We start from the raw sequence: 18,180 nt of genomic DNA on the forward strand, positions 1-18,180 counted from the left end.
CGTCAAAACATCTGTCCACCTCTGGGACTTGAACCGCGGAGCGCTGGACGCAGAGCTCTCGGTTTGCGGATGTCACTTTGACTCTTTGCTAGCTTCTGACGATATCCTACAGCTTCAGAAAACCCTCTTAGGATGACGGGACAGAATCATTTAATCTTTCAAGCCGAGAACAACTTTTTACATTGTCCTAGCTGACCGCATGATTTTATTCAGCTTAGGAGATCCCCTTATAGAGATGGGGTTGATGATGGCAGTATTTAACCCTTCCAGTTCGAAATTTCTCTCTACTGTAGAGGTGAAGTAAATCATCCGAAGGTAGAGAGAAGAAAACAGGAAAAGTAATGTAGTGGTGAAAGGGCTGTACAGGGGAGGGGAGGTTAAAGTAGAGTTGGGTCGGCAATGGCAGGGTAGGGTAGGGTAGGCTGAGGTAGGCTAGTGTAGGGTTGAGAAGAGTAGGGTAGGGTAAATTGAACTGAATAAGTATATACAATAAAATCTGGCGATACAACAACCAGGGTCATATGCCGCCGGACGACAACAAGAATAAAAGCACTCGAAAAGATGAAATACACACACACACACACACACACACACACACACACACACACACACACACACACACACACACACACACACACACACAAAATACAATTCATAATTAAAACAAGAAAAACACTAAAACACTAAGAACACTAAAACCACTGTATACTAAATTTTACACGGTAGTGCAGCTGCCTACACCAAGTAAAGGTTTCCCCCTCCACCACAACAAGCATCCTCTCCAAGTACCAACAGAAGACTACAATCCCTCTCCTGCCCGGTGCTCAGAGAGGTAACGATGGCGCAGTTCCCCAACAGTGGACACCATCAGCAAAAGCCGAAGAGTCAGGGAGACGAAGCATTCCACACAGAAAGTAGGGGGAGAGTCCTCCATTAAAAATCAATGAGAGAACCAGGAATGGCCCATTCGGAGCCAGCATAAAGCCGTCTCCCACCTGCATTCAGACCTCGGCAAATGAAGGGGCCCGTTTACCCACAAATATCACACATTTTGTTGGCCCCCACCGCATCCCACCTACTCTGCCAGTGGGAGCAAACATTGAGTGGTTAGATGAATATCACTGAGCGAGGCAGGGGAGAGGTGAGGAAGGGCGAGAGGCAGCAGCCTTTGCCAGAGCGTCAGCATGCTCATTGCCCACAATGGTACAAAACCACAAAGCAGTCCCTAGCAAGCACAGCCATTCTAAAACACTGTAGACAACAAAAGAGGATTAGACGGGAAAACACGAAATGGAGATCGGCAGAGTCGCTAAAAACTGTATAACAAACAGGAGGGAAGCTAAATATCAATTTGACTGCGAGTAAAACAGCAGTAAGTTCTGCGATAAAAGTAGATACGATGGGGGGAAGACTCCTACCACGAATGAAATCGGGAAATATAACACCCAAGCCTGTCCCCTCACGGGATTTCAATCCATCAGTACATACGAGAATCGAGACACTGTGAGAGGAAGCATGTTCTAAAAAAATAGCAAAGAGCCGCCTGTGAGGAAAGAAAGGCCCCTCTCTCAGGAAAGTAAACACACGGTTGCACCCCTGAGAGGAGCCAGGGAGCCATCCTTGGTACACGCACAGGACAAACAAGAAAGGTTGGAACATCCACATCCCCCATGGCAGCCTTCACCCTGTACCCAAACGGATGTGGATAGCGAGGATACGGCGAGGCAGACACTCCCTCCGGAACAGAGCCAACAAAATCTTCCTGAACCTTAGGAAAGACGGTGACACTAAGGACACTAGTTTGAGGCACTCCCTCCTCTTGAGGATATGAGGGAAACAAGGTGGCACCAATACGGAAAAATTCCATAATCAGTAAAGGCAACCTACCACGCAAACCAAGATGGTGACCTGCAATACCTGGCTTGTGAAACGGTAGGACAACAGCCCCCGCCAAGAAGCAGGAGTGGACGAATCTCTCCAAATTCTATTTATAAGACTCAGGAGGAAGGACACTGCTTCATCATCCAGGTACCTCAGCACTGCATGGGGAATATTATCGACTCCGGAGAAGTGTCATGACAGGGAAAGGGTAGACCAAAGTTTACAATAAGACAAAGGGATGTTGTAAGTCTCTCCTTCCCCAGAACGGATGTCCAACACCTTAATCTCCTCCACCTCCCTAAGCCTGGCAAAAACCGAAGAACGAGTATCCCTACAGGAGACCTCAGCGGTAGGATAGGGTAGAGAACGCTAGGGCAGGGTAGGCTGGGGTAGGGTAGTGTAGGGCAGAGAAAAGTAGGTTAGGATGGGTTGGTTTAGGCTAAAGTAGGACAGAATAGGAGAGGAGTAAAATGTGCCTAGTCCAGGAACGAAAAATATATCAGTTATCCATGTAACTAGCGTTTTCTATTTCGGTATTTCTTTCCCTCCTCTTCTCTTTTCGACATCTCCTTACACTTCCTCTTTCTTATGTCGTCTGAATTCTTTCCTGTATCCTACCTCCTTTCCCCCTTTCATCTCCTCTTTTTTCCCTTTTGCTTTCTCTTCCTTCCCTTTCCTGTTGTTTCTCTTTCTCTCTCCCCTCTCTCTCATGTATCCCTCTCTGTTCCATTCTCTTTTCCATATACCCCTTAACTTCATCTTTTCTTTCTCCTCTCTGCTCCTTTCCACATTCTTCCTTCCACCTTCCTTGCATTCTTCTCTTTATGTACTCTTTCCTCTATAATTCCTCCTCCTCCTCTTCCTCTCCCCTCCCCCCTCCACACACACACACACACACACACACACACACACACACACACACGTAGGCGCCCCAAAAGTACGGGACGGTACTGTAGGGAAGTACGGTACGGTATGGTATTTTTTTCACCAATAAGAACGGTGCCAAATTACGGTACGACATTTCTTTAAGTACGGTACGGTAGGAAATTACTTTTTTTTTCCGTGCCTTTTCCGTACCCATTGCCGTGCTTAATTATTCCAATGTGACTGTCCACTGTCCAGAATAATCCAGATGACAAATACTGACTTGTAGATAGGATAACCTAATTGTTTCCCTGACCAATGTTTTAAGATATAACCTTATGTTTTAGCGTGTGTGTGTGTGTGTGTGTGTGTGTGTGTGTGTGTGTGTGTGTGTGTGTGTGTGTGTGTGTGTGTGTGTGTGTGTGTGTGTGTGTGTGTGTGTGTGTGTGTGTGTGTGTGTGTGTGTGTGTGTGTGTGTGTGTGTGTGTGTGTAAGTTTGTGTAATTATGTGCCTGTGGGTGTATGTGTCTCACCACAATGCACCGCTAGACACCCACTCCACCCCACCACCAAACACCTTCTTCATTTCTTGCCACAGAAAACTTTAATATTCATGGATCATTTTCAAAAATCAAGTTCGAGTATGTTTTACCGTATTGCGATTAAAAAAAAAAAACTGCAATATTGGGATCAGATATGAGTACAGAGATGTTTTATATAAAGTGCGAGACTCAGTGGGCAATACGTATGGTGTTAGCTTGGCTGGTGCAGGGCATCTGTGTTACCATGGCAACCTGCCCACCTCACAACACACACACACACACACACACACACACACACACCTCTATCAGCAAGGCCCATCTTAGAATACTTGTGTTTGTGTATGTGTGTGTGTGTGTGTGGCTATACGAATATGTGATTGTGTGTGGTTATGTGTGTGTGTGTGTGTGTGTGTGTGGTTAGGTATGTGGATGTGTTGTGTGTACGGTGGGGTAAGGGGTGCACGGTTTGATGTGGTTGCAGTGTGTGTGTAATTCACCGGGTCGGTCAGGATCACTTGATGGTCGTGATCGTCAGCAACTTACCCTCCCGGAAGGGAGCTGAGAGCTCATATAGTCCGATCTAAGGGCAAGGCTGTGACCTTCACACACGCACACACCCGTCCCCTTGCTCAAGGGGGACAGTAACCACCCACTTCGTCAGTGAAACTTTTCGCAACCTGAGCGAGGCGCGAACTCCCGTCTACCAGATGGCAAGCGAGAACGTTACCACTGCACCAGCGAGCGGTGTGTGTGTGTGTGTGTGTGTGTGTGTGTGTGTGTGTGTGTGTGTGTGTGTGGTTATACGAGTATGTTGTTGTGTGTGGTTATGTATGTGCGTGTGTTTGTGTGTGTGTGTGTGTGTGTGTGTGTGTGTGTGTGTGTGTGTGTGTGTGTGTGTGTGTGTGTGTGTGTGTGGTTATACGAGTATGTGGTTGTGTGTGGTTATGTATGTGTGTGTGTGGGGGGTGTTGTTGGGTATGTGGATGTGTTGTGTTCACGGTGGAGTAAGGCATGAACGGTTTGATGTAGTTGCATGTGTGTGTGTGTGTGTGTGTGTGTGTGTGTGTGTGTGTGTGTGTGTGTGTGTGTGGTTATACGAGTATGTTGTTGTGTGTGGTTATGTATGTGTGTGTGTTTGTGTGTGTGTGTGTGTGTGTGTGTGTGTGTGTGTGTGTGTGTGTGTGTGTGTGTGTGTGTGTGTGTGTGTGTGTGTGTGTGTGTGTGTGTGTGTGTGTGTGTGTGTGTGTGTGTGTGTGTGTGTGTGTGTGTGTGTGTGTGTGTGTGTGTGTGTGTGTGTGTGTGTGTGTGTGTGTGTGTGTGTGTGTGTGTGTGTGTGTGTGTGTGTGTGTGTGTGTGTGTGTGTGTGTGTGTGTGTGTGTGTGTGTGTGTGTGTGTGTGTGTGTGTGTGTGTGTGTGTGTGTGTGTGTGTGTGTGTGTGTGTGTTAGTTCACTACACGTCAAACGACTTTGGTTATACATAAGAAGACGTGCTATTAAAGTTTGGGCACAACTATAATGCAATGTTCTATGAAGTCAACTACACTCATAATAACGCGACGCTTCGTCTCCTCTGTCTGTCTCCTTACCCTGCGTCTGTCTGTCTTCTGTCTGTCTCTGTCTTCCTGTCCCTCTATTGCAAACCACAAACTTCTCAACTGTCCACAACGTCCTAGATTATCATTGTATCACGCAGTATATTATTTTTTCATTGTAAATGGCCCAAATTTTCGTCCTTTTGCAGCTTACTTCACATGGGTCATTGGCAGAAACCGACAACGCTACGGCTCTCTTTCCATACCACTTTTTTGTGACTTACATTTTCTAGCATTAATCTATTGCTACAACTCAGCATTCAGGTTGGAGGGATGGAAAATTTGGGCCAAGTTAGAGTAAAACGAGTACAGAATTAGCAGAAGCCAAATAGCATACCTTTGGAGGGTGCAGCGGGAACATGGCGAGATCGCAGGAAGGAGGACAATGGAGGGAAATCCAGCAAATCCAAGCAACAGCCTATGAAGTGACGCCAACAACACTTGTGTCTCACACTCGGTTCAAACGCCCGTCCACTTTAACACCTGTGGTTCTGAAGTATGATAAGAGAAAATAAAAACTTAAGTGCCAAATTCAAGTGTCAATGTAAGTGCCAACTTAACTGTGAACAAAAGTGACAACTCAAATGTCAACTTAAGTGCAAACTCAAGTGCCAAATAGTGTCAGCTCAAATGCCAATTCAAGTGCCAACTCAAGTGTCAAGTCACAACTCAAGGCCCAACTCAAATCCCAATACAAGGCCCAACTTAACTGTCAATTAAAGTGACAATTGAAGTGCCAACTCAAGTGGTGACTTAAATGCCAACTCAAGTGTTAAGCTCCGACTCAAGTGCCAACTTAAGTCCCAAAACAAGTGCCAACTTTACAATTGCCAACTTAAGTCCCAACACAAGTGTCAGTTTAAATCCCAACTCAAGTGGCAACTAAAGTTCAAACTCAAGTGCCAAATCAAGTCCCAACACAGGTACCAACTTGGGTCCAAACACAAGTACCAACTTAAGTCCTAACACAAGTACGAACTCACGTCCTAACTCAAGCGCTACCTTAAGTCCAAACTCAAACTCCAACTTAAGTCTCAGCTCAAACGCCAACATATGTCCCAACCCAAGTGCCAGCCTAAGTCCCAACTCAAGCACCAAACTAAGTCCCAACTCAAGCACCAAACTAAGTCCCAACTCAAGCACCAAACTAAGTCCCAACTGAAGGGCCAACCTACGTACCAAAGTCCCTACTCAAGAGCAAACTTAAGTGCCAACTCAGGTGCAAAACATGGTCCCAACTCAAGTGCCAAATTAAATTCCAACTCAAGCGCCAACTTAAGTACAAACTCAAGAGTAAAGACATAGGAAAAAAATATCTTTAACTTCTGCAGTAAATTTCAAAGCATGGACAAGAAGTATGACGTCTGGAACTGTCTCCCTCTGTCTGTATTTCCTGCTTCCTATGATCTCCAGTCTTTTAAACGCAGTGTGTCCAGGCATCTCGAAATGATCGGATCTTGAATTTGGCTCTCTCTTGTATTTTGTTCTTCTCTTGGAAGGAACAGTTATGGCGGGCTCGTGGCCTTTGGTGCCATCTTCCTCGCATAAAAAAAAAAAAATTAAAATGTGGAGTAATGACAGAGAGACGGAGGCGAGTCGGAGGTCGTAGAAACAGGGATGATGATGCTGGAAAAAAAACTTACGATCTTATTTCTGTCGTAAATTAAGATTTTTTTTTAAAGAACAAGAAGGAGACGAGGATTAGAAGTACAATTTGAAGTTCCAGGTTCGTCTAAAACGCAAACCTGGTGGACTGCAGGCTGAGGGCGGTATCCTAGTAAGGCTATGAAGCTTACTAACACCTCCTCCTTACCGATTTATTTCTAATTCTGCTCCGTTACTATATACTTGTGTGTTATTCATGCAATCTATGTCGATATTGAAAAGACATAAGGAGGAAACCCGGGGATATTAATGAGTGGTTTGGAAAATAAATCGCTAAGGAAGAGGTGTTAGGGAGCCTCCTTACACGACGAGAATACAGGACTGAATCTCTCTCTCATCTGCAGCCTTGCATAAAAAAATACAGGTAAGCTTGCTGTTCTTTGTGTAAATCCTGTCATAGCAATAACAGGTGCTGGAGAGGAGGGTCTTGGCCTCGTGGCTTCGATAAGACCGCGTGGCTCTGATGCCTGGCCACACAAACGTCCCTCGGTTGCCACCCTATTCCCCAAAAGAGTAATGGTGGACTGTAGCAGAAGGGTAACTTTAGCCAGGTGTTTACTGGGTTCACATTTCAGATGAACTTGAGGCTGTATCAGCTACCAGTACTACTAAGATTTCTCACTGCACGTGGGAGGAAGCCAGTCACATCAGGATATATGGAAGTGAAAAATGGCTGACGAAGAAAGGGAGACGAATGAATTAATGAGAGAAGAATAAGAGATGAAGGAATGAATGAGGGAGAGATGAAAGTGAATGAATAGATATGAAAAATAAAAAGGAGCAGGTAAAAGACAAGTCATAAAGAATTGTCAACACCGTCAGCCTCACTTTGTCAAACACCAAGTTTTCCTGCTTAGGTTCTTGATTTTACTCCCATCTTCAGCTTTATGTTAGGCTTTCCTCTCTCGTCTGCCTCTTGTTTTGCTGATTCTATTGTACACTCACGATCATTACTTTCTGCTCAGGGGTGCCCCCTTCCTACCCCTATATACCCAGGGAAGACGACGGGAGGGGGGGACGGAACGAGCTCCACCCGCCTCTACCCCAGCACCCCACCCTCCCCGATACCCTTACCCCACCCAACCCGCCACTCGTCATTCTTAACTGGCAGTTACATCTCAAGCTAACCTCATACTTTACACTGATAGTCACATTACTAATACACAAACATAAAACACTAGGATAGGTCAAAAGTATATATTAGAACTATGAACACGCTGCAGCAAGAAATTAATGCATTCAAAAGTTGACACTAAAACAAAAACGTTAACCACGGCCATCCCAGGCCTCGTGCCTCGGGTGCGTACATGCGTGTGTGTGTGTGTGTGTGTGTGTGTGTGTGTGTGTGTGTGTGTGTGTGTGTGTGTGTGTGTGTGTGTGTGTGTGTGTGTGTGTGTGTGTGTGTGTGTGTGTGTGTGTGTGTGTGTGTGTGTGTGTGTGTGTGTGTGTGTGTGTGTGTGTGTGTGTGTGTGTGTGTGTGTGTGTGTGTGTGTGTGTGTGTGTGTGTGTGTGTGTGTGTGTGTGTGTGTGTGTGTGTGTGTGTGTGTGTGTGTGTGTGTGTGTGTGTGTGTGTGTGTGTGTGTGTGTGTGTGTGTGTGTGTGTGTGTGTGTGTGTGTGTGTGTGTGTGTGTGTGTGTGTGTGTGTGTGTGTGTGTGTGTGTGTGTGTGTGTGTGCTAAGCGGTGCACCAAACACACGAGGCCTGAGTTGGCCAATGTTAACGTGTTTGTTTTACCGTCACCATCATAAAGCATTGTGTTCTTGCTGCGGCGTGTTGATGGTTATATTATATACTTGTAACACGTCCCAGTGTTTTATGTTTGTATCAGCAGTGGCACCAAGAATGTTAAGCAGGAAATCAGCTTCAGATGTAACTGCGAGTTAAGAATGACGGGTGGGGGATGGGTGGGTAGGGGTATGGGGGGGTTGGGGTGGAGGTCGTTTCGTCCCCCTCTACCCTCTTACCTGGGTATACAGCAGTAGGAAGAGGGCATCCCTGGCCAGAAATTAGTCATCGTCAGTGTATATATATTTCCTCCTCTGTCATTTTTTTTCATTGTACATTTCTTGCCTTCTTTGTCATTATTTTTTTTTTTTTTCAGATTTTACTGTGTATTCCTTGCCTCTTTTGTCACCTTTTCCTTTTTTTTTTTACTGTATATTATTTTTGACACCACCTGCCTACCTGTCAGCCTGCCAGCCAACTAGATTGCTTTCTTGCCTGCATACTATATATTCCTATATGTTTTGCCTGGCGCTGATGAGAAGCCTGTGCGTGGTGGCGTTGGACACCCTGGGTGGAGCAGCTGCGACATGCATCCGCGAGCCAAACCTCCATATATTTCCCTGCACCTCGCCGTGGGGAGGGTGTGCATGGAGAGTCTGTTTACCGAAGTGCATGATGGCAACAGAAGATGAGGAAGATACGAGTGATATGTCTGCATGACTAATGTGCCTGAGGGTTCTGCTATCTGAAATGCATGGTGGCTATTGCCAATGGACAGGAGACTCAAAGGATGAGACAGGCAGTCAGACGGACGGGTAGACAGAGCAGGTTGTTGCTTAACATCGGTTAGTCTAGCTGAGCAGACCCGTCAACCACAATCAGAAACTGCTCCTACAGGACCGTCGTACAGGTACAGTACAGTACATGCAACGTGTAGATATCCGTAATCCCAGTGTGGTAGACAGCGTCTCACAAGAGTCAGACCAAGCCCCTTCTCATGGTGAGGTGCAGGAAACTATGAGTGCACAGTGTCACCACGTGTAGGCTCCTCCTCAGCACCTGGGGACGAAGGCTGACAGGTAATGAAGACAAGAAGAGGGAGGAAAAGGTGGTGACGGCGGCACTGACAGGGAGGAGAAAGGCTTGGCGTTAACAGTGTGGGTGATGTTCCCGGTAACTAACTAAGCTTTACGACCACACGACACACCATTCATGTCCCTCTCGTTGGCATGGCACACCGCAACACTTCTTCTTAAGCCAATTATTTTGCGTATCACACCTTATTGTTGCTTTAAGTGCTATATTATTATCCGTTTAGTTTGCCTTAGTAACACACGAGGATACTTTGACCCATTAGGCAAGGTATTTAAGGAAGGTTTCAGGATGTATCGTCAGCCAGCACGAACACCACCTTTTGTAAAGTGTTGCCCTGCAGGGAGACACAGCCACGGAGGAGGAGGAGGAGGAGGAGGAGGAAGACAACGACGACGACGACGACGATAATGATGATGATGACACGCACGCACGCACATGCAACTGCGTTGACTGGAATATTAATATCCTCCAGTGTTCCGTGTTGTTGGAAGAGGTAGGCTCGGCAGGCAGTGAAGCAGACAGGGAGACAAGAGAAGCATGTAGACGCACGCTGAGACACTTTTGCATGTCACGTCGCCAGCATATGTTTTTACCAGACGTAAAGGCAAACACACGCACCCTAACACACTCCTGCATGTCCCGTCACTAGCATATGATTTTACAAGACGTAGAGGCAAACACACGCACCTTGACACACTATTGCTACATGATTCTACAAGACGCACAGGCAAGCACACGCACCTTAACACACACTAGCATGTCTCGTCACCAGAATATGATTTGACAAGGGGCGTAGAAGCATGAAAACATTTTGACACGTGTTTGTATGCACCATTTTAAGTCAGGGGTGTAATTTCTATATACAGCTGGTACTGCGTATTGGAAGAAAATGGAGGATCAAATTTACAGCAAGTAATGGAACTATATTAAGCAACAGTCCTCCAAAACAATGTCTTTTTTTTTTTTTAAGATAGCATGAAACTTTAAAAAGGACGCGTTATCAAGAAGGCGATCCGTAACATGGACTCTGTAAATGTTAACAAGAATCACAGACGCTAGCTGACAGGAGCACATGCTTGGCTTCGCGTGTAAACCACAACTGTCAACTCTCTCATCTTCCCTCACACAGACACGCCAGTTGTTACTCGTGCCCTGAGGTTGACTAGCACGAAAAATCTTGCATAAGGATGAAATAAACTGCTAAATCTGTCCTACGTTGTAGCTTTCCTGACTACGTGTAGACCACAACAGCCAGTCTCTCTCATCTTCCCTCACAAATACGCCAGATGTTACATTGTGCTCTTAGGTTGTCTGAAGAATAAAAGCTGCTTAGGGATGGAGAAATAATATAGCTAAATATGGCCAAGACTAATATCCAGTATCACCTAACGTTTGTGCGAGTGGCAGAGTTTAATAGTTATAAGGCATCTCTTGCTATTGCCCATTGTTATGTAAAATATTCTCTCTTCAGTCTCTGCTTGTCCTTTACCCCCATCCCTCCATTTCTCTCCCTCTCCCTCCATCTCTCCCTTGGCTTCCTTCGCTCTCCATTTCCCCCCCTCCCTCCCCCCCCTCCTTGCTCTCCCCTTTCACGTCGCTATTTTTGACAGCTGCCCATCTCACCCACGCCGGTATTCGTGACCTGTTTTCCTCTAAGCATCAAGCTCTGTTGGAATCATTCTCTATTGGTTCCTCGATATTTTGGCTACGAAATTCCCTCTGTATATCAGCGTCCTAACAAACCCAGGGCGCCTGTAATATTAAAACAATAATGCTTACCCCTTTCAATCTTATGACGAATTATTCACGCTGTCCCTAAAAGACTTTAGAGACTCTTCGGACTGTAGTTCTTATATATAGTCGTAGATATAGCCTTCATTAACCCCCTCTATTTTTTTTCAGGCAGGGAAGAAGGAACTAATGGCCAGAAGCCGGCAAGCCTTTTACTACAGAAAATTGAAAAGAAAAAAAAAAGCCAAAGATGAAGTTAAGAAATAATTTTGAGACGTAAATTAGAAAATGTCATGCTTTTGAAAGAGTTAACATCATTGCCTAGACTAAGCCTCGTCTTACTACAGGGCAATTTTTTCACTTTATACAAACACCGTAATGGGTTAGTCTCAAAGAACGTCCTTCCTCTGAAAATTGAAGAAGTACATGAGACTTACCGCAGGTCAGTTGAAATGTGCTTCGAATTTTATGAAGCAAATCACCTCTGCTAGAAGGGAGCTTTCACATGAGATACACCGCGCTGCCTCACACCACCAGACTTTAAAGTGTACGATCACCCACATGACAAGTAGTGTATCATTTCCTACCGTTTACACTGTTTTATCCATGTGACGCTGCATAGCTTAGGGAGGGAGTGGAGGGCATGTGAAAGCTCCCTTCTAGCAGAGGTGATTTGCTTCATAAAATTCGAAGCACATTTCAACTGACCTGCGGTAAGTCTCATGTACTTCTTCAATTTTATTTCAGCAAATCACTCCGCTAGAGGTCGCTTTCCCATGAGGTTTTGAAGCCATGTGGGTGTCGTACTTTGACGTTTTGAAGTTATATAAGTGTGGACTTGGTGAAATAAAACAACCATGACCCAAAACCCGCTGTATTATAAGAAATTTACAAATTTTAGTAGCTTGTCAAAAGAATGAAGACTTTCTTATCACAATAAATACCTACTCCCTATTCTAGTACAGCTTCTTGGAATGTGTCAAGCTCCTGAACTATCTCCTTGTCATAATGCTTGGCAAAGGTGGTCTCCCTTGACCACCCAGCCTTTGCCATAATGTATGTTATCGGCACAGCCATGGTCTTGGCCTTTGAAGCTGCAGCTGGCCGAACACTGCCAGCTGAGTACTTTCCTGTGTCCACTCCTGACATATTAAGCATTATCCTAATCCATCTCGCAATAGTGTCTTTTGTTACATTTTTGTGTGGCTTTATAACACTAATGAATAAGTTCCCGTTCTCTTGATCCACATCATTTCTTAAGCGTTCAGTCTGTTCAATGTACATTTTCAATGTTTCATAGACACATAGTCTTCTATCTTTAGCGTAAGCTTTAAACTCCACAAACTGCACATTGAATTTTGGCCTACATTGTTTAATGTTGCCCCCTAACCAAACACAAACAGAATCCTTGCCAATTCTAATGTTTTTTAGCATTAACAAATGTAATGTTTGCACCCTGGCTGCTTGAGTGAGTGCCATTAGCATCACTAATTTTAGTGTTAGTTCTTTTAGAGGAAGATTGCATAAAGGTTCCATAGTTCTCAGTTTCTGGAGCACCAGCTGGACGTCCCAGGTCTCTGCATACCTGGGTTTTGACGGTCTCAAGTTGAATACCCCTCTCAGGAGCCTGTTGACAAGAGGGTGGTTGCCTGCTCTGCAACCGTCCACAACTATCCCTAGTGAGGAGAGAGCTCCCCTCGCCGTGTTTACAGAGTCATAGCCCACACCTCGGTGGAAAGTGTCGGACAGGAAATTTACAATATCCGTTACAGCGGGATTAAGGGGATTGATATGCCGTCTATCACAAAATTGGATCCACTTATTGACATGTGGTCGATACTGTTTCTTAGTTCCTGGTCTCCAGGAGGCCATGATAATGTCCGTACCCGCTGCAGATATGCCTCGTTCTCGCAGTTGTTGCCGGACAATAGACATGCCATTAACCTGGTGTGTTTCATGATGGGATGTTCCTCTGCTGCTGACGGCTGTTGCAATACATTCTTCCTTCTCATTATTAGCCGTGGTTCTTTGATGAGCATTCTGAGTAGGGTCCCCATCCATGGTTGGGACGTCCACAGTGGCACAATCAACCATCCCCTTGCCATCTCTGCTCGCATTTTCTGAAGGCACCTGGCAATCAGAGCAAAAGGGGGAAAAATGTAGATTAGGTCAAACTGTGACCAACTTATTGAGAAGGCATCAAAGTGTTCGGCTTCTGGGTCGGGTTTCCAAGAACAAAAACGAGGTACCTGTTTATTTAGTCTGGATGCAAATAGATCAATGCTTGGGACTCCAAAGATTTCGCAAAGTTCCCTAAAAATGTCCTCGTTCAATTTCCATTCATGTCTGTCATTAAACTTTCGAGATGCGGCATCTGCCATAAGATTAACTTTACCTGGTATATGAGAGCATGTAATCCAGGCATCATTTTCTGCACACCATTCCCAAATTTCGAGGCAGATGTCATTACATGTTGCGGATTTTGTGCCACCCATTTCATTGACATAGTTTACCGCTGTCGAGTTATCACAAAATGCCTTAATGTGTTTCCCTCTGATCTGATGTGCAAATGATTTCACTGCCAGTAAGATGGCTTTGAGTTCTTTAGAATTGATGTGCAATTCTTTTTCTTTTATTGACCATCTTCCATTAATTTGTTGATGATTTAGGTAACCACCCCAACCTAAATTTGATGCATCAGTGTACAGGTCTATTTCCGTACCCGTCCTAAAAATTTTTCTGTCTTGCACTGCAATGAAATTTATCCACCAAATCAGATCAGTTTTCATGTCATATGTGATAGCCATCCATTTGTCAAAGTTACCTTTTTCTTTCTCCAGTGCTAAAATTTTAGCAGTTTCCAACTTTCTATAATGCAGTTTCCCCATTTCTACTGCTGGAATTGCAGCGACCAAAAGCCTAATTACTCTGGCCACATTCCTGATTTTGTCTCTATTACTATGATATAATTGTTTGCAGCTTTGAACTATTTTCTCTTTCCTCCGTTCAGGTAATGTAACTGTCAATGTCTCTGAATCAATGACGTTCCCCAAATATTCCAAACGTTTTGTAGGTACTAGGACAGATTTGTCAGCATTAATACAAAATCCCATTTTCCTTAGAATCTCTACTGTTGAATGTATGCTCTCATAGCATCCTTCCAATGAGCTGTGTGATATAAGTGTGTCGTCAATGAAACTGGTGATGGTATGTCCCATCTCTCTCAGTGTAGCAAAAATGGGTTTCATTAGTTTGGTGAATAGACGTGGCCCTTCTGCAACCCCATTAGGAAGACAGGTGAACTGATAGATTTTCCCTTGCCATTTAAAGCAAAGAAATTTTTGTTGCTCTTCAGCTATACTGACAGAATAGTATGCATGCCTAAGATCTACTGAGGCCATGTAATCACCTTTGTTAATAAGCCGAATTGCCTGTTCGAAGTTTTCCATTTTAAAATGTTTATAATTAATGTGCTTGTTTAGTTTTTCCAGGTTAAGGATCATTCTAAAACCTCCATCCTTTTTCCCCCGCAGAAAAACTGGGGATATAATTTGTTCTTCTTGTCTGTGTGTTTCCTTGATAACTTTAAGATCTAACAGCTTTTCAATTTCCTGACAAATAATGATCTTTTCCTCCTCACAAAAAACATATTCAGTTCCTTCAGAAAATAAGTGACATATCATCAACATTAATGTCAAGATGGCAATGTGCAACAATATCCAAAATATGAGGGTCATTGGTTATTTTATGCCACTCATGCACAAAATATTGAAGCCTGCCAGCTTCAAATTTATGACTCACCTCAGTTATTGCCGGGGATTGCTTTGTCCCCGCCCTCTGGAGTTTTTTGCCTCCGAACCCTGCCGTGAGAAGGATTGCCGGTGGTCACTCCTGTGTCCATATGTCCGCTGTCCATAGGGGTGGAACCTGGACGAAAATCCTCTGTAGTTGGTTTTTCCAGAGGAGCCTCTGACTTTTCCTGCACCGGATTTCCATGTTTGAAACGGTTTCTTCGGTGTGATCTTGTTTTTCAATTTCTCCGACTCCTCTATGTGCTTGGCAGATTGAGAAACATCATCACCGAACAAGAGCCTAGTCATTGGCACCTTATCTGAGCATAAGTGAGCATATTTCTGATTGATCTCGCGCTTAATTATGAACCGGCGCGTCAAGTTGTTCTTGTGGTTAGCATTTCCCAGTAATGCTAGCGCACCATTAAGCATGCCGACTTCATGGGCCACATCTGGTTGTCCTTCTTGGGCGACTTTATCCAGCACCGTGAGTGACTTGGTGATTATTATGGCAGCTTTTATAATGTCCTTACTAACTTCTTTCATACGAAAATCAGACTTTTTGGCATCGGTTTTCAGCGCATCCAAAACTTGTGTGTTACATTCGACCGGGGCTAGAGCATGACAGTTGCTCGGTCTCTTGGTAATGTCATCAACCAAAATTTCTTTGTACTCCTCCTCCCGCATGCCGTAATCAAACACATGATTCACCATGTCGGCAACATGCTTGTCAACCTCAACAGATACATCTTCCACAGGACCGTAAGTCTTGACGCACTGCAGGAGGACACTACCAGTGAACACTTCACTCTGAATGTCACTGTCGCCACTAGAATCATGACGCTGAACCGATTGAAAACTGGAATCAATCACCTCTGTGGGTTGGCTGTTAGCATTCTCCCCAAAGTCACCTGTAGCCAAGCTTCTCTCCTCCTTCAATTTCTTCACATCACTCCGTAACTCAGCCAAAGCTTCCATCACCATGGCCCAGGGTGGGGAATTAACCTCATCCCTTGAAGTAGAGGTTAAAGGATGAGTGGGTGGAGGATCACACTCACCTTCACTATCTGAGCCATGACCCCGGGTATGCTTATGTACCCGTCTAGAACATTCCCGTTGGGAAGAGCGGTTCGTGGATCTGGACAAATCCTTTCTATGCGATGAACCCTTGCTCCCATGCCTGGACTTGTCCTCTGTGCCTGATAACTGTTTGCCGAGAGATCCTTCCGGGACATCAGACATGGCGGCGGCAGGCTGGCAATGGTGGTACAGCCGGCACAGTCTGAGAGTCGTTAACTCTCCCAAGTGCACCAAAATGGGCACTTACCCGCTCCTACACGGATCACGGGTGACGAAGCAACCTGCTCCTAAACGGATAACAGGCTGAGGCAAAGCCTTTCCGCTCCTAAATGGATAACGGGAAGAAGGCAGCCAAATCTTGATTCCCAAGTCGGAGTATGCGTGTGGTCGGTGTGAAAACAACCCAGCAACTGGTGGTGTGAGGCAGCGCGGTGTATCTCATGGGAAAGCGACCTCTAGCGGAGTGATTTGCTGAAATAAAATTAGGAGTATTAACGCCATTACTTAATCTCCATGTTCTTAAGTTTTTATGCATTTCAAAAGTTTAGGACCCCAAACTGCACCGACAGCTTATATACCCTCTCCGGGAAAAGGTTATAGAGTTGAAATTATACATATTAACAGTGACACCAGTTTTATTATACTCTAATGTGCTGATAGTGTGGCAACCAACATCCACTCCTGTAGTGCTGCCTAATTATATTTCCTGTCAACCCTCCTCTTCCTGTATCATTCATCCTTTCTGTCTATCATTCTTTCTACTTCAGGTGAGTACAGTACATCGCTTAACAAGCTTAATGGTTCCCTGTAACCCTTTGTGCAACGCTGAGTGGTAACCATACACCCAAATAACAGATGTGCAGCAGACTATGGTGGCCATGTTAAAAGTGTCATTCTAAATGTGGCATTTATCCATGTAATAAACCGATACGCTTCCGCACGCCTTGCTATGGCGGGGCGTCGTCTGCTGCAGGAGAATCACTTCACAGCATGGGAAAGTCATGTCTGACACGAATTACTTTACACGTCAGACATACAATATTCCTCAAATCAGGCCCCCCTTTTATAAGTGACAACAGTTGTGGTAAGTCTCCATAGGTTAAAGAAAGTGAAAGAACAGTATTGGTTTACTAAGTTAATACAATACATTCACACCCACTACACGTAAAACTTCATTAACAGTGACAGTGTAAAGTGTACAGTGAATGACAACTTGTATACTCGACAGGTATTTTCATTTACATTCCATTATTTCAAAGTCCATAGTCTCAATTTCTTCCAAAGGTTTCCTGGCCATACTTTACTTTCTCCAGTTAACTTTGATTACTTTTATTTCCTATGTCCGTAGCTATTTCTTATATCTTCCACTTTATATCCCACCATACTTTATTCACTTTTTTTTCCATATCCATATGACAATGTTTTCACAAAGTTTTGTGGCAATACGTTAGTAAAATTTCACTGCACTACAGCCGCCTTCCTCAGCCTTCTCTGCTCCCACAAACTGCTGCTGACTGCGGCTGCGGTAGGCCACTTGCAGAGATGTTATTTAACCTAGATAGTCTGGAATTCTTGAAGTAGACGGTATGAGAGGGGCGAAAGAGAGATGAGGTGGGGATGTGTGTCCGTGAGTGCTGTGTGCCGGCTACTGCTTTTACCGAGACCTCTCACCCATCCAGGTCACGTTGGTTTGGCAGTGACATCGTCCACTCACCAGTCTTCTGAACTCGACTGAGCAACCAAGGCACATGTGGAGTTTAAAGCATTATTAATACACTTTGGTAAAATGTAATTTGTAATATGTTTCAGACATTCAGCCACTCATTCCTCTCAGCCATACTCATTTCTCTTACGAGTTGAATATGAATGAAAATAACTGGGGAAAACTTTCTATTCGATCCCAGACGAAGCAATGATAAAAATTAAATTTTGCAAACAGTGGACGAAATATATACTGAATGAAGAAACCACTTGTTTCACGAGGTACGTAAGAATTAACTTAGTTCTACACAAATAATACGAAAGTTTTTAGGAATTTAATGTCATGACTTAGTCAAGACAAACTACCCTGCAGGGGCGGTTGCTTGGCTCCAGTTGTAGTCTGCTCAGCTAGACACTGCGGGTTTAAACCAATATATGTTAACGATTTTTTCTCGTCAAGAGGAGTTAAACGACTTTTTTAACCCTTCCAGAGCGACACTTGATCGAACCATA

The 18,180-nt window shown here is 44.5% G+C and overlaps 1 protein-coding gene and 1 pseudogene across 1 annotated transcript; both read right to left on the reverse strand.

The window, feature by feature from the left end:
- Nucleotides 1-12,046: 12,046 nt before the first annotated feature.
- LOC145390018 (uncharacterized) lies at nt 12,047-13,035 on the reverse strand (annotated as a pseudogene).
- Nucleotides 13,036-14,901: 1,866 nt separating this feature from the next.
- Nucleotides 14,902-15,903, reverse strand: LOC145390017 (uncharacterized). The gene has a single exon (XM_080265108.1). The coding sequence runs from the start codon at nt 15,868-15,870 to the stop codon at nt 14,902-14,904; it is 969 nt and encodes a 322-aa protein (XP_080121234.1). The 5' UTR covers nt 15,871-15,903.
- Nucleotides 15,904-18,180: the final 2,277 nt, after the last annotated feature.

This window comes from Coenobita brevimanus, unplaced genomic scaffold, assembly GCF_032717465.1.
Source record: "Coenobita brevimanus isolate Jiangsu-jjx unplaced genomic scaffold, ASM3271746v2 jjx.HiC_scaffold_2731, whole genome shotgun sequence".
NCBI lineage: Eukaryota > Metazoa > Arthropoda > Malacostraca > Decapoda > Coenobitidae > Coenobita > Coenobita brevimanus.